This window comes from Sylvia atricapilla, chromosome 19, assembly GCF_009819655.1.
Source record: "Sylvia atricapilla isolate bSylAtr1 chromosome 19, bSylAtr1.pri, whole genome shotgun sequence".
Classification (NCBI taxonomy): domain Eukaryota; kingdom Metazoa; phylum Chordata; class Aves; order Passeriformes; family Sylviidae; genus Sylvia; species Sylvia atricapilla.
The window spans coordinates 11048095-11062922 of NC_089158.1; the positions used below are offsets into that span (position 1 = coordinate 11048095).

The 14828-nt window shown below is 51.8% G+C and overlaps 1 protein-coding gene across 3 annotated transcripts in view; it reads left to right on the top strand.

The window, feature by feature from the left end:
• Positions 1-271: 271 nt before the first annotated feature.
• LMX1B (LIM homeobox transcription factor 1 beta) overlaps positions 272-14828 on the top strand; it is an 82522-nt gene continuing 67965 nt past the window's right edge. For all 3 annotated transcript variants that reach the window (XM_066333013.1, XM_066333011.1, XM_066333012.1), the window contains exons 1-2: positions 272-629; positions 948-1134. In XM_066333013.1, the coding sequence (XP_066189110.1) occupies positions 491-629; positions 948-1134 (326 nt within the window). In that variant the 5' untranslated portion in view covers positions 272-490. The remainder of the gene's footprint in view (positions 630-947; positions 1135-14828) is intronic.

The following is a 14828-nucleotide window of genomic DNA, read 5'->3' on the forward strand; positions in this document are numbered from 1 at the left end:
GCAAGTTTGAGGAGGGGTGAGGCGCCGGGGGGTGTGTTCCTCCGCCGCGGCCCCTGCTCTAAACGGCGCGGCTCCTCGGGCCGCCGCACGGCTCAGGGGCTGGGAGCGCCGGGAGCCCCGTGCCCCGCCCGGCCCGCGCTCCGCCCGGCACGGCCCGCCCCGGGAGGGCCCTCCGCGCCAAGCAGGGCGTGGGTCCGGCGCTGCCGGCGAGCAGGTGACACCGCGGCTGCCCGGCGCCGTGTGCGCGGCATGTGCGCGCCCGTGTAGCGGGGCGGCCCCATGGGCGGCGGCGCCGGCTCCTGCCTCTGCCCCCCGTCTCTGGAAGCCCGGGCAGGAAAACGCTCCTCATGTCTTCCAGATAAAATAAAAGCGACTCCTTCCTCCCGGCCGCAGAGTGTCCCTGCGTCCGGCCCGACGCGGGGCTGAGCTGGCCCCGCCGCCCGGCAGCGCCTCTCCCCGCCGCCCGGAGCGCCGGGCCGCGCCGCCGCTCATGGACATCGCGACGGGTCCCGAGTCCTTGGAGAGGTGCTTCCCGCGGGGCCCACCGGACTGCACCAAGATGCTGGACGGCATTAAAATGGAAGACCACCCCCTGCGCTCGGGGTCGGCCACTCTGGGAGTGCTGCTGGGTGAGTTGCCGGTCGCTTCTCGACTACGCCGAAAGCGGCCCCGCGCACCGCTCTTTGCTCGGGGCCGCGCTCCGAGGGGCCCGGCCGGTCCGATGCGGGCTGTGGCCGCTCGGCCCCTGACCGGTGCGGGGCGCGGGACTGTCTCGCCGGCATGCGCGGGGCGCGGGACCGGCGGCAGCCGTCGAGCTCGGTGTGACCGACCGGCCGGGCCGGGCGGACTGCGCTGCCCGGGACGGGCACTGGGGAGCGGGGCCGGGTCGTGTCGGGGCTGGGAGCGGGGCCAGGGCCGGCGCCTGACGCCGCCGTCTGCCGTTGCAGGGTCGGAGTGCCAGCACCAGGCCGTCTGCGAGGGCTGCCAGCGGCCCATCTCGGACCGGTTCCTGATGCGGGTGAACGAGTCCTCCTGGCATGAGGAGTGCCTACAGTGCGCCGCGTGCCAGCAGGCGCTCACCACCAGCTGCTACTTCCGGGACCGCAAGCTCTACTGCAAGCAGGACTACCAACAGTAAGGGCGCGGGGGGCGGCGGGGGTCCCGCCGGGGCGGCCCGGCCCGGCCGGGGCACTCGGCGGGCTCTGGGCGTGTTCCCGGCCGGGCCGCGCCCCGTGCCCGGCGGAGCGGGGCGGCCCGGAACGGGCTCACGGCCGCGGGTGGCGGCCGCGGCCAGCGGGAACCCCGGCGTAGGCTGCGCGGCGGGCACGAACGGGACCGAAGACGCCGGAGCCGTGGCGTCCGACCCAGGCAGGGCGCTGCCACCGGCCCCGGGCCCGCTGCGGTCCGGTACCGCGCGGCGCCGTCGGAGGGGACGGCGATGGGGCGGCCCGGCCCGGTTCGGGCTCCGCTCGGAGCCGACCCGCGGCTCTCACAGACCCGCAGCGAGGCCCGTGCCGCCGCCGCCCGCTGCCCCGGAGCCGCTCCGAGAGGGAACGGCCGCTGGCCGGCGGCGGGGGCCCCGGGGCTCGGCGGGGCCGCGGCTCCGCTGCTGCGGGAGCGGCCGCTGGAACGGCCGTCGGGCGCGGAGGGGGAGCGGCGGGGCCCGGCCCGGCGCTGAGCTTAGCCGCGGCCCCGGCCCCGCCGTTGCCCGCGCTCTCTCTTATTCCGGCTTTATCCCCAAATGTCAGGCGCTGTCGGGAGCGGCCCCCGCCGCGTCGCGGCCCCGCGCAGGGATGGAGCCCGGCCCCGCGCCGGGCCGCCCTCCCCTGCAGAAGCCCACTTCATGCTTGTCACCTAAATTGAGGATCCTTTTTGTGCCGGGAGGGGGGCGAACATGGGCATTTCAATCACTAGGACATAATATGGCTCTGCTAGAAGTCTGGCAACAAACAAAGAACAACAACTATTGGTTTGCATCAACTTTTGTCAGGCATTCAGCAGGCATCCAGAAAGGCCTGAAGTGGCTTAGTGGCAACAATGTGCATTTCATAGCTACAGCATGAAAATCCATCTCCATGGAAACGGGTAGTAAATGCTAACATGACATGCTGAGTATAAATATTGTGAGGGTTATAACTCTTGTATAAATGGCCCAGATAAATGTCCCCTTGTTTAGGAATTACAACAAAACATGTTATTTCATGCTGCAGCCCTCGCTAGCTCCCGGAGAGTCTTCCCGAGCCCGGGCGCTGTGCATGGGAATAACTCGGGGCTTGCCCGTGGGCTGCCGCCATCCCGCCCTTGTGGGGCCGGGGCCGTGGCACCGCCAGGGTTTTCTCGGTTTAGGGAGCCCGGCCACGGCCTTCGCTTTTCATTTCTACACAAAATAAACCACCCTGGGCTAGCTGTAGATGTGGATCGGCCAAACTTCTTTTTCTGTAGGTAGTAACACCTTACATATTTTTGTTAGTTAGCAAAGAATGTCGAATAGTCTTCAGGCTACCTAAAAAACCCCCATGATTTGGCAATGTAAATATTTCCATTAACTGCAAATAAATGTACCCTCTAAGTTTCCAATTTAGTTTCTGTAAAATAAAGAATTGTACTTAGTGACCTAAAAAGCAAGATCGGACGCTATTGCTTTGTAAAACAAAAATACTTTTCTGACTGAAAACAGAATCGTTACTGCTTCAGAAACTTCCCATATTACCCAAAGCGTCCAGTTGTAGAGGGGGAAAATGGGGTAAGCAGGCTGCCGAGCAATAAAAAGATATCAACATGTTGGCCTTTGTTGAATCCCAGCACCTAGTGTGACATGACATGGTGCCCTGCTGTGTGTGCCCCCGAGGACTGACAGCGGCAGCGGCTCGCGGCGAGGGGAGGGGAGACACGGTAAATCAGAATTTGTTTTCTCTGAGATTTTATTAGCCCAAAAGAGCAAACATGTGAAACTGTGCTGACACGGATTGTGTGCCCTTTCAGAGCTGGGGAAATATTCGTTTCTGGTAGCTAGAGGATAAAAATAGCTGTGTGTCCGTGCGAGTGGCCCTGGGCTGTGCAGGGCGGAGGGGCAGTTTTAGCCGGCAGACCGCGGGCAGCGGAGCCAGGAGCCAGCTGAGAGAGGCCACTGCAGCCAGGGGCAGAGCCGATGCTGCAGCTCCGCCGTGGAAGTGCCTGTGAGCTCAGTGAGAATGCCTTGGGGTACCGAGAGGGAGCAGAACCCCTACGGAGGAAGACAGGGATCAGGAGTATCAGATGCTTTTTGTTATCCTGAGTCCTATTTACACATATCTGGGAAAAATAAAAATTTAAAAAAAATACAAAACAAAAAAAGGAAAATTACTTTTACTTAAATATCTCAGTTCCTGAAATTTGCCTTAAATAGAATTTTCTGTTCGTAGTAATGTAATTTTAAAGGTCAGATTTCTCCAGAACTCCCAGGACTATAATCAAGTGCTGTGTATATATCTTTGGAAAAATGGTGTCTCATCTTTCTAATGAAAGCAAGCTTCTGATGGGTCAGATATCAGACCTTACACCTTTCCCTGGGTCAGGAATGATTGCTGCCCATCCTTGGATGAGGGCATTTCACATTAGGGGGAAGGGTGAAAACAGTTTTTCTTTTTTCTTTTTCTTTTTTTTTTTTTTTTCCTTTTTCTTTTTTTTTTTTTTTTGGAAAAATGTTGGCTGTGTGAAGCTACCCTTGTGCTTGGAATGTTACAGCACGTCCTGGGGGACGTGGATTAGTGGCCCAAGCCCAGTTTGAAGTAGTCAGAGGTGCCTGATAAATGTAATTTATCACAAAAATATCATCAGTATGTCAGTGGGATAAACTGGGCATGTATTTTGGTGTCTTTTTAAAGAAGGAATTGGACATATTCTTGCATGAGTACATACTGATGTTTTGAGTAAATGCAAAGTACTTATTTTACTAAAATTTAGGATTTTGAGGATCAGGTGCATTTGATGGTGAGGTTTTTAAGAAAAAAAAACCCAACAAAAACAAAGCAACCCAGAGCACTGGAAGCAGGGAAGACTGGCTTTCACAAGCCCCAGTCATGCAGAATCTCTTTGATTTTAATTAGAACTTTGCCAAATTGCTGCACTTTTGGAACCTTACACTTAAACTGTGTGGGGGGTTTTTTTGTTTTGTTTTGTTTTGTTTTTTTTTTCTTTAAAAGAAGTTTTCTCTCTGACAAACTGAAACCCTCAGAATTATTGTTGTTTTGGTTTTTTTTTGGTTTTTTTTTTTTTTTTCCCAAAAATAGAAGGCTTATGGTAGTTGTCTTTTGGTTCTTTGCTTAAATGAATTTACTTATTGTATCATTCATAACAGTGTTTTCTACTACAAAGCATTAGTATTTATAAATACTTTCCCATTTGTGTATTTTTGTCTTTTTTTTTTTTTTTAAGTTGTGCTTTTTTGGTTTGTTTTTCTCTCACTACCCAGTGTTATATAACGATTTGCCCTAGTTGTTGCTGATAGTAAAAAAAAAAAAAATGTTATGAAAAGTAACTCTTCCAGGATATGAATTTCATATGTAAATAATGCATATAATTTATAGAAAGATCTGTATTCCTGGTTTGGTTTTGGAAATAAAGGCTCAAAAAGAGGTTTTTATTCAAGGGACCACATAGCAAATACCCACAGTTGCTATTTCATAATTTTTCATTAATCCATTCTAAGTTTTGCTTAGGGTGAGAAAGATAAATATTCAGGCTTTTGTTCTTTTAGATGTGTCAGGTATTGTTCTAGCATCACTTTTGGATGCTATTTGAAAAGACCTGCCGTGTATTTCTGTTCTTCATCTTTGAGCCCTTTCCTGTCGCTGGCCGGGCTGAGCCGCACGTCCCCGGCAGGAGGGGAAGGGAAGGGAAGGGAAGGGAAGCCCATGGAGCCTGGCCCTCTCCAGATTTTGGGAATGCTTTCACGCGAGCGTAGCGCTGAGGCGGATGTTTCTCAGTTCGGTTGCGGCTCAGATGCAAAATACAAACTAAAACTCGCCGTCGCTGTCGCTGGGTTTGTGCCTGTCGTTTCTCGTGGGGCACGGGCTGTGGGATGTCCAGGAGCCCGGTGCCGGAGGGACCAAAGCTCCCGGCCTCTGCTGCATGCACAGCGGACAATAGCGATCGGCTAAGGGCAGGATTTGCCGTGTTTGCAGTGTTCCTGTTTGAGTTTTACCGGAGGGGCTGCTCGGCTCGTGGTGCAGCCCAGCAGAACCGCGTGGATCGGGATCCCTCCAGCCGCCTTCGCCCGGGGCTGGACGGGCACTGGCCCTTGTGTGCGGGTCACTGGGAAACGGCACAGAAACCAGGTGAAACTTGGAGACAGGAGCAGCCTGGGCACATGTTCAGGACATGGAGTAATGATTAAAGTTATGTCATCCGCTAAAAATGCTTTTCCAAGTCACTGGAATACTCCGGCATTTTTTCTGAAAATCCCACCAGCCCTGCACCGTCGGTCTCATCAGCCCCATAAAAACCCCTCTGTAGGATCAACTTTTGTGGCATCTCGAAGCGGGAGCCCGGAGGAGATGTGGCTCTTACTGCAGCCGTGACGTCAGGGCAGTGGCCGTCCTGGGACCGGGGGCTCTGTCCCCTCTCTCGGGGACTGTCCCCTCTCTCGGGGACTGTCCCCTCTCTCGGGGCTCTGTCCTCTCTTTCGGGGCTCTGTCCCCTCTCTCGGGGACTGTCCCCTCTTTCGGAGCTCTGTCCCCTCTCTCGGGGGCTCTGTCCCAGGATTCTGTCCCCTATCCCGGGGCTCTGTCCGCTATCCCAGGGCTCTGTCCCCTCTCTCGGGGGCTCTCTCCCCTGTCCCGGGGCTCTCTCCCCTGTCCCAGGGCTCTGTCCCCTGTCCCGGGGCTCTGTCCCAGGGCTCTGTCCCCTCTCCCAGGGCTCTGTCCCCTGTCCCGGGGCTCTGTCCCCTGTCCCGGGGCTCTGTCCCCGGGGGTGGCAGTGGCCCCAGCGGCACCTCGGCAGCGCTGGCCACGAGGCACCCGCTGGGCCGGGGCCGGGCCGCCTCAGCGCTGGCGGGGATGTGGGATGGAATGTGTTCTCAGGATTTGGGGAGACATTTTGGTTTGCTGCTGCCATCACTGTAACGTTGGATAAAATAATTGCAAGGGGAAGGCGCGATTTGCGCTGATCCGTGGCAGAGAACGATCGGGAAGATCTCCGTGCAGTATAGGCAATATGCAAGTAAATTAACAGGAGTATAATTTATAGTGCTTTACTTCTAGCCTGAGAAAGAAAATAATCATAGATATGAAATACATTGCAAAAATTTCTTCAGTTGTTACAACAAACAGGAATATTTTACATTCTGTTTAGAAACTGAGCGTTATTTTTTGGTCTAAATTTTTGAGGCAGTTCAAAAGCATACATTCCAGCTATCAATAATATATCATGATAAATCATCTGGATTATAATGTCTCTTTTTAAACTAATTACGTTATTAGTGTATTTCAGTGGTAAATACACACCCCTGTCACTTCCCTCCGTTTTGGAGCAGCCTGTAAAGCCTGGTATCTCCTCAAGTGCTCACTGCTCTGGTGAACCTGAAAGTGGAGGGGCAAATTTAACCAGCGGCTGCTTCATTTGGTCAGACATCTGGGCAGAAATATTCGGGAGAAAAAGTAACATGCTTTTCCTAACGCAGCTGTGATTTTTTTTTTCTTTTCATTCCAGACAAAATTCGGATTTATACTAAATCTGTTGGGGTTTTGTTTGTGTTTTTGTTTGTTTGTTTGTTTGTTGTTTTTTGTTTTTTTTTTACTAAATGCTCACTTTCTTGCGGTACCCAGAACGGATAATTTAATTCCACCTCTGTGGCTCCGGCGCGGGGGCCGCGGCAGCTGGGGCTCGCTCCGAGGAGCCCCGCGGTGGGGCGGAGGCCGGGCGCTGGGCGGCGATGGAGCAGTGGCCCTGGGCGGCCGCAGCCAGCCCAGCAGCCTGGGCCGGGGCTCGGTGGCCCATGGGGCCGTGTCGGCCCGGGGACAGGCTCGGTGGCCGCCCCCGGCCGTGTCGCCGCCGTGCGCGGGGCTCCGCGGGGCTCGGGGCCGAGTGCCGTGTAAATGCAGCAGCGGCGGCTCGGGGCACAAACACAAAAGGGTTTGACGCTGCCGGGGCCCGGCCTGGACCGTGCCACGAGCTGTTTAGAAGTGCCGAGTCAGAGAAAGGCTGTGGATTTCGAGCCCCGTGGAAAGAGGCCGTTCCGTGTCCTCTGTAGAAGGGGTACAAGGGCAAACGACAAACTTCCGAAAAGCAGAAAAATTCTTCTCTTTGCCTACAGTTTTTTTCCCCCACATAATAACTCCTGTTAATGCTCAAGTGAGTTAATTGCTCAAGAAACAAGCAAATAAATAAAAAAAACACGGTGAAGTGACTTGATCAGCAATCTCCAGTAAAGGTAAACAAGCCAGGTATTGCTCTGGGATGGTTTGGTGTGGTAGGAAGGGGTTTTGGCATGATTTGGGATGATTAAATTACTCACAAGGCAAAGATTGACTCATAATGAAATGACAGTTTCTTGTTCATTGCAGAACATAAAAACATAAAATTTCCACATTTGTTTTGAGACAAAGGACAAGATCAGTTCTAAGTAACAATGTGTTGTGAGCCCCAACAGCTGAGTGTGAGCAGCCAGACGAAGGAACTAGAGGAGTCCAGATAAATGGGTGCGATTAGGAACAGAATTTTCCTTTCTCCAGGTGGATTGAAATAACTAAATGAAGTGGGCAGGAAGTTTTTATTGAATATCCACCTTGTGGACTGTGTAGTTGTGGTTTGGTATAGCCAAAGCTATGAATGAAAACTGATCTTTTTGATAAAAAGGTATTCGAATTTATTTAGAAAGCAGAGGTGTTTTCTGAGTTATGGTATTTTATAAAATGTAACCGAGAGATAACCTCATTTTGCAGCAGTGGAACCTTAACAGCACTGGTTACATTTGGGAAAGAGACATCACTTTTCTCCATTAGTAACTAAGTAAAAAAAAACAAAAAAAAAAACATTAACAGCTTCACATCTAACTTAAAATAAATGTTGAAAGTCAAGTTAGACTTCCGAGTCTGAGAGGAGAAAGTATAAAAGAGAAAAAAGACGAAAATACCCATAAGGTAAAATTAGCCTGTTTTTGTTTGAAATGCAGTATTAGTGTTTCTAACATGCATGCTAATGTAGAGCTGAATCTTCAGTGCCTTGTTCAGGCAAATTATTCACTGGTTCTAGAAGCCTCTTTAAATTCAATACAAAATTGAGACAGATACTTGACTTTTTTCCTTTTATATAAAAAACTATTCTTACACATCAACCTTACATTTACTTTACATTCCTGAACTTGCTTTAGCTACACTCCTGCTTCTGAAACACAGCCCTGTCTTAGCCTTGCCTTGTTCTCTGGCATACCTGCAGTTGTTCTGGCCACACCACGAGAGCCACGTCCCCCCGCCGTAGCTGCTGCAGCCCCGAGCCCAGGGACAGCCCCTGGCCCCAGCAGCTCTGCCAGGAGCAGGGTGGGAGCACCAGGGCTCCTGCCCCTGGGCCTCAACAGGCTGCTCTCAGAACAGCCATCTTGCAAAAGAGACCCTGGTTGTTAAAAAACAAATTACTGGTAACTGTTTTCTCCTCTTGTATAGTCAACACACCCCCCGAATAGATGTGCTGCCACGGCCCTTTCTCGTGTGCTGAACACACCTCATAAGTAGAAACACCATGTGTGGTATGTTGTGCAGTTCTAATGCAGATCATTTTGAAGCAAGAGCCTTAAAATGAAGTATCTGTAGTCAGCATTAATGTCTGCTGTCCCAGGAGGGTGCGGTGTTGAGGTCAGCACTGCCAGTGGCACACAGGCTCTGGTTGCCCCAGCCCAGCCCACCTGTGCAAGGCGCATCCCCTCTCCCTCACAGAACGGGGGTTTTACCTTTCAAAAACTATTTGCCTGTGGGCAGTGAACAACTAGGCTTTTTTGAGATTGTATTACGTTAATACGAGTAATTTCAGTTCATTATTTTCTTGGGTTTGAAATTTTACAGTGATCTTCCTCACAGATACGGCAGAACTGCTGCAGCACAGGCTGATTAAATGCACTTGATATCAGCATAAATAAGGTATAGCACATTTCTTTGGGACTTGATAAGTGTTTGTGCTCTGATTCTCCCGTAACAGGCAAATAGAACGCTTGTCGTGGAGGTCATTTCTTTGCTTCCAAAACACAATGTTTTCTTTAATATGCACAAAATTTTCCTCTGCAAACATCGACATGAACTTGTGAACATGCAATTCCTGTTGGCTTCAGTGAGAGCCATCCTCGCTCATCAAAGGAGGGAATTTGGCTCTTGATTTTACTGCAATCAGTGTTTTATTTATAATGTACAAGAGTGCACGTGCACTCTCCCAGTAAGAGCTGATGGGATTTATGTGCACATGCTGAGGACCAAATCCTCCCAGTAGCTCTCAGGAAGTTTACTTTCACATGTTTGTTCCTTGGTGTAACCTGAATCACCATTCACTGATGACAAAGACAAAACCAAACCAAACAAAGAATAATTGTCTACATCAGTAATTTTTATTTTTTTTTCAGTTGTTACTTTCATCATGTTAGTACTGTGATAGGGAGCAAGCAGACTAGAATTCGCAGAGGAAACTATGAAAATCGTTATAAAGCATTTTTGGCTACAGCCAGGGATTACTCTCACAGAGAGAAGCACCACTGCTCTTTGGAGGCTGGCACTGGTGCATTCCTCGTGTGTCAGTGACAGAGCAGCCTGTGGATGGGGCAGTGTGATGGGGCAGTGTGATGGGGACAGTGTGATGGGGACAGTGTGATGGACACAGTGTGATGGGGACAGTGTGATGGGGACGGCTCTCCAGCCCCTGCACAGGAGCTGGGCAGGGTGCTGGACTCTGCCTGCACAGCTGGAGACAAGGTCTGGCAGCTCAGTGGGACTGGACCCAGGGGCTGTGGCACAGTTCCTGCCAAAGCTCACCAGTGAGAAAGGCCAAGCTCTCCTCAAACACTCTCCCCCAGAACAATTGTATCTAACCTGTGGGATCCTGGCAGGATGGTGTGTTCAGGGTACTGGAGCTGTGGTGATGTGGCTGGTAGCTCACAAGGGTCCAAAGGCATGGGCTGTGGTGGATGGATGGCAGCTGGAATGGGGCAGCAAGCTGCTTCTCCCTGCCTGTGTGGGGTGGGGTCATGCAGGTTACCTGTACAGGGGGTCTGCTGGTCTTCCAGCATTTCTGACTGTCCAGAAGAGGAAGAGCTGATTCTCTGCACTCCTTCCCCCCACTGTTAATAATCATGGTTTGCAGACTAAATATCTGTTCCATGAAGGTTTATGTGTACGTGGAAGCTGGAGTCAGTGCCTGCCATCCCTGTGAGCCCTCCTGGGTGCGGTGTGTGCAGTGGGTACGAGTGCCTGCAGGGCTGCCAGGGCACTCTCCAGCAGCCAGGGACATTCCCTGCACAGAGGGGCTGGTGCTGCCACCGACAGGCCCGGGGCAGGGGCTGGAGCCAGCAAATCCCTGCCTCTAGCAGTGCCAGGGAAGCCACTTGCCCGGGCATGCAGCAGCTTGCAGTGTCATGCAAGGTCAGTTTACCTGACAGCAAGTGTCTAGGGAGGGCTCAGTGGAGCTGCTCACTGCAGGTTTTGGGGTTGTAGCTTTTCACAGGCCTAAGCTTTTCACCCACCCTAATAGAAGTCACAGTTCAACATCCGAGTTGTCTTCACAGCTGCATCTTGGGGTGGGCTTCATCTGGCAATAAGAAGTTTTCCCTGTGGAGTTTGACCCTGTGGGGTCAGGTCCCACTCACACTGGAGTCGACACAGAAGTGTGGTGGGACCCTACATGAATGTTCGCTCTGGCAGTGAAGCCGATTATTGTTAAGTGTGCAAACAGTGCAAAAATACAAATGGGCTAAAACGATTTGAGGGAAGAAATGGCAGTGTAATCCTGCAGCAACACTCTCTGCACAGCATTATTCATTCGAACCTGCCAGGCTCGCTGCTTGGAGCTGCAACAAACAAGTGATTCAGCTGATGGGAGCAGAAAGTGTTAATAGCACTGACAGCTCCTTTGGTAATGGAGGAACAGGCGGATCCTACTACCAGGGATTCCCGCTGCGCCCTGGCTGCTCCTGGCCGGAGCTGCTGGAGAACAAAGTTCCACAGAGGAGGCAGTTTGTGTTTCCTCCATGTCTTGCACTGGGGCTGCAGGGGCAGGCATGGCCTCCGCGGGGTCGCTGGGCTGTGTGGGGGTGCCCTGAGCCGTGGGGAGCTGGCACTCTCTGGGCTGTGCGGCTCCCTGCAGCTCCTTCGATCTTGCCTCACCTCGCAGCCCGTGCTGGGGCTAGTTCCCAGCACTGTTTTGTGAGTGTAGAATAAATTAGCCGTGATGGCGCCTGCATTAATTTAATGTGGGAGAATCCCCAGGGATTCCAGAGCAATTACAGGGAGTGCAGTCTTGCCCAGTGCAGCGTCCTTCCCGTCCTGCCGCTGCTCCCCAGAGGGGGAAGCAGGAGGGCTGGGTGCTGCAGTGCTGGAGCGGCAGCATCCTTGTGACAAAGGCAATGCAGGGAGCTCCGTGCACTCCACAGCTGGCCCAGGCTGCCTGGACTGGGCGCCGGCAGCTGTGGGGCTCTCTCAGCTGATGTGTCCTGCAGAAAGGCTGGAGAACAGCCCCAAGGCAAGTGTGTGCTGTCTTGGCTTCACTTGTGTCCCTCGAACACTGGTTGTCTTGAGTCATTGAAGCCTGTCCCATTTGTGGCTTTTTTCTTTAAAAGATCAGCTCATGCTTTGGCAGGGGTTTGTGTGAGTGCGTAGTGGATACATTCAATGACAAGAGTTATAGCATTCAGTTTGTTGGATGCCACAATTAAACCTCAGGTTTTTCACCCAACCATCCAAAAGCTGACTGGACGCTGTCACTCAGGCAGCAACACACACAAACAAGGGCAATCCACGGCCCCGGATCCCAACAATGTGATTTTCATCACCTCACCAGTCTTTGGGGAGTCTTCAGCTTCCATCTGGAAGTACCTTCAACCCTTTCCACCTACAGATCTTGAAATAGCTATAACAGAGAGAAAACCAAAATTACATGGAGTTTATTGCCATTTCAGAAGGAAAAAAGTGTTTGAAAAAGTTTATTCAGGAAGCCAAGGGAAGTTAAGTGGGAGACATTTGCCATTTCATCAGTCTGTTGGTGATAGCCATTCATGTCATAAATGGCTTGTGTCATTTGATGCCAAAAATAACACAATTTTCCTCCCCAAAGGCCTATAGGGTTTTTTTGCAATAAATGTTTATTTGTTAATAATATACTTTAAACAGTCCAGCCTTGACCTCAAGTCTCCAAAAGAATCCATCTTCTCTCTGAAAAATCCTGCAAAGTTTGTGTAATTTTTTCTGGGGAGGTGTAATTGATGGCGCAGTGAAGGGCAGTGTGTTTGCTTTAACTACTGCAGCTGCATGGATTAACTGTTTATAAGGGCCTACTGTGCTTTGAATGGCGACTTGCTTAGATTTCAGGCTTTAGTTGACAGCACTTCCTAATTGTTTCTTGGATTTGCCTAAGTTCAATCAGTAAAAATAAATTTCTGCACTGAGCTCACCCATCGTTCTTTCCTCACCGCTGCTTCAAAACCTTTGAAATGCTCATTTGTAGGAGTTTGAGTCCATGGATCACCCTGCAGCCTTGAAATGGGGGTGACCCATTTCAGCATAGGGGCTGAATTTGTTCTACATTTCCTGTTGATTTCAGAAAAAATACCAGAGGAATTTGGGTGCCGAGCAAAGAACCTGTATGCAAATATTTTTGACAGACTTTTGGGTGTACTAATGGGAGTCTCTAGAGTCAAACATAGAACTGACAGATATGAAATGAAATTAAACATCCAAAAATGTAACAAAGGATTTTGTAAATATCCGTGATATAGAAACTGTTGTTTTGGGAGAAAATAGTAAGCAGGACAATTAATTTAAAAGATGTTGCACTGTTATGAAATTGCCCTGCCGAAAGCTGGAATTGGATTTCTACTGGTAAAGTGTTTGTGGAATGCCAGTGACATGTGACCAGCACCACAGTAAGGCAACAATTGTCTCTTCACTAAATCATCAACTACCACTGATTTAACCGACGTTAAATCACATTTATCAGCTGCTTTTGTTCTGCCATCAGCCACTCTGATCCTTCTCTTCCGATTTTCCATGTGAACTTTCACTAAACAAGCAAAGTATTAAGGCATTTGTCAGATATTTTTTTTCTAGTCCTCAAATGAAAATGTGGTTTTCTAGAACTCTGAAGGACTTATTTCCTTTAAGATCATCTGAGTTGTGGGAGAGAATTACACATTTAATTTCTCAAAGCAGTTCAGCTCCCTGTCCTAGTTTGTTTTCAGTTTGACAGGCACTTGGATAAAATAAAGAACAGTATGCATAAAATGAATGGAATTTATTTTTTCTTTGAACATTTTGCATTTGTGGAGCTAAATCCTTTGGATAACGTGGACACTCAGTGCTCTGTATAAACCTGATTTTATTGGGACTCCGTAGCACTAAATGGCACTAGTTGTTTGCTGTAGTATTTTTGTAGTTTATTAATTGTAACAATTATATGATGCTTTAAAAATCTTTATTTTGAGAATCAAAGCTTCTGGCTTGGGCTGTGCTGCCGAAGTTGGCGAATTTTTCTCAGTCTCCTGGAGTGCATTTTACAAGGCAAGTTACACACACACAACTGGTTGAAGAGCTGGGCTCCTTCAGGTGTGCAAAGTGATCACTTCTCCCCAGGGCCATTCCCTGGGGCAGTCTAGGGCACAGTAACCTGCCCTGGCCAGGGTTTGGCTGTTCACAGAGTCCCAGGATAGGTAAGGCAGGAAGGGACCTGTCCAACCTCCCCACTCCAGCAGGGTCACCCCAGAGCCCGTGGTACAGGATTGCACCCAGACAGTTCTGGAATGTCCTCAGGGCGGGAGACCTACACTCTGTCTGGACAATCTGTTCCAGTGCGTGGTCACCCGTGCAGTGAGGAAGTTCTTGTCACATTCAGGTAGAACTTCATATCCCGTGGTTCCTGCCTGCTGTCCAGGGCAGATGCACGTGGAGGCTCATGCAGCGGCTGCACAGATCCTGACCCGCTCCAACCCGGTCCTGACCAACTCCAGCCCGGTGCTGTCCCGGGCCAGCCCGGTCCTTACCCGCTCCAGCCCGGTGCTGCCCCGCTCCCGGCCGAGCCCGCAGCACGGAGGGCACACAGCCTGCGGAGGGCACACAGCCTGCCGAGGGCACACACGAGGAGCGCACACAGGAGGAGCGCACACAGGAGGAGCGCACACAGCCTGCCGAGGGCACACAGCCTGCCGAGGGCACACAGCCTGCCGAGGGCACACAGCCTGCCGAGGGCACACACGAGGAGCGCACACAGGAGGAGCGCACACAGGAGGAGCGCACACAGCCTGCCGAGGGCACACACGAGGAGCGCACACAGGAGGAGCGCACACAGGAGGAGGGCACACAGCCTGCCGAGGGCACACAGCCTGCCGAGGGCACACAGCCTGCCGAGGGCAGAGCCTGCCGAGGGCACACAGGAGGAGGGCACACAGCCCGCGGAGGACACACAGACCGAGGGCACACAGCCCGCGGAGGGCACACAGGAGGAGGGCACACAGGAGGAGGGCACACAGGCGGAGGGCACACAGCCTGCCGAGGGCACACAGGCGGAGGGCAGAGCCTGCCGAGGGCACACAGGAGGAGCGCACACAGGAGGAGGGCACACAGGAGGAGGGCACACAGCCTGCGGAGGGCACACAGACCGAGGGCACACAG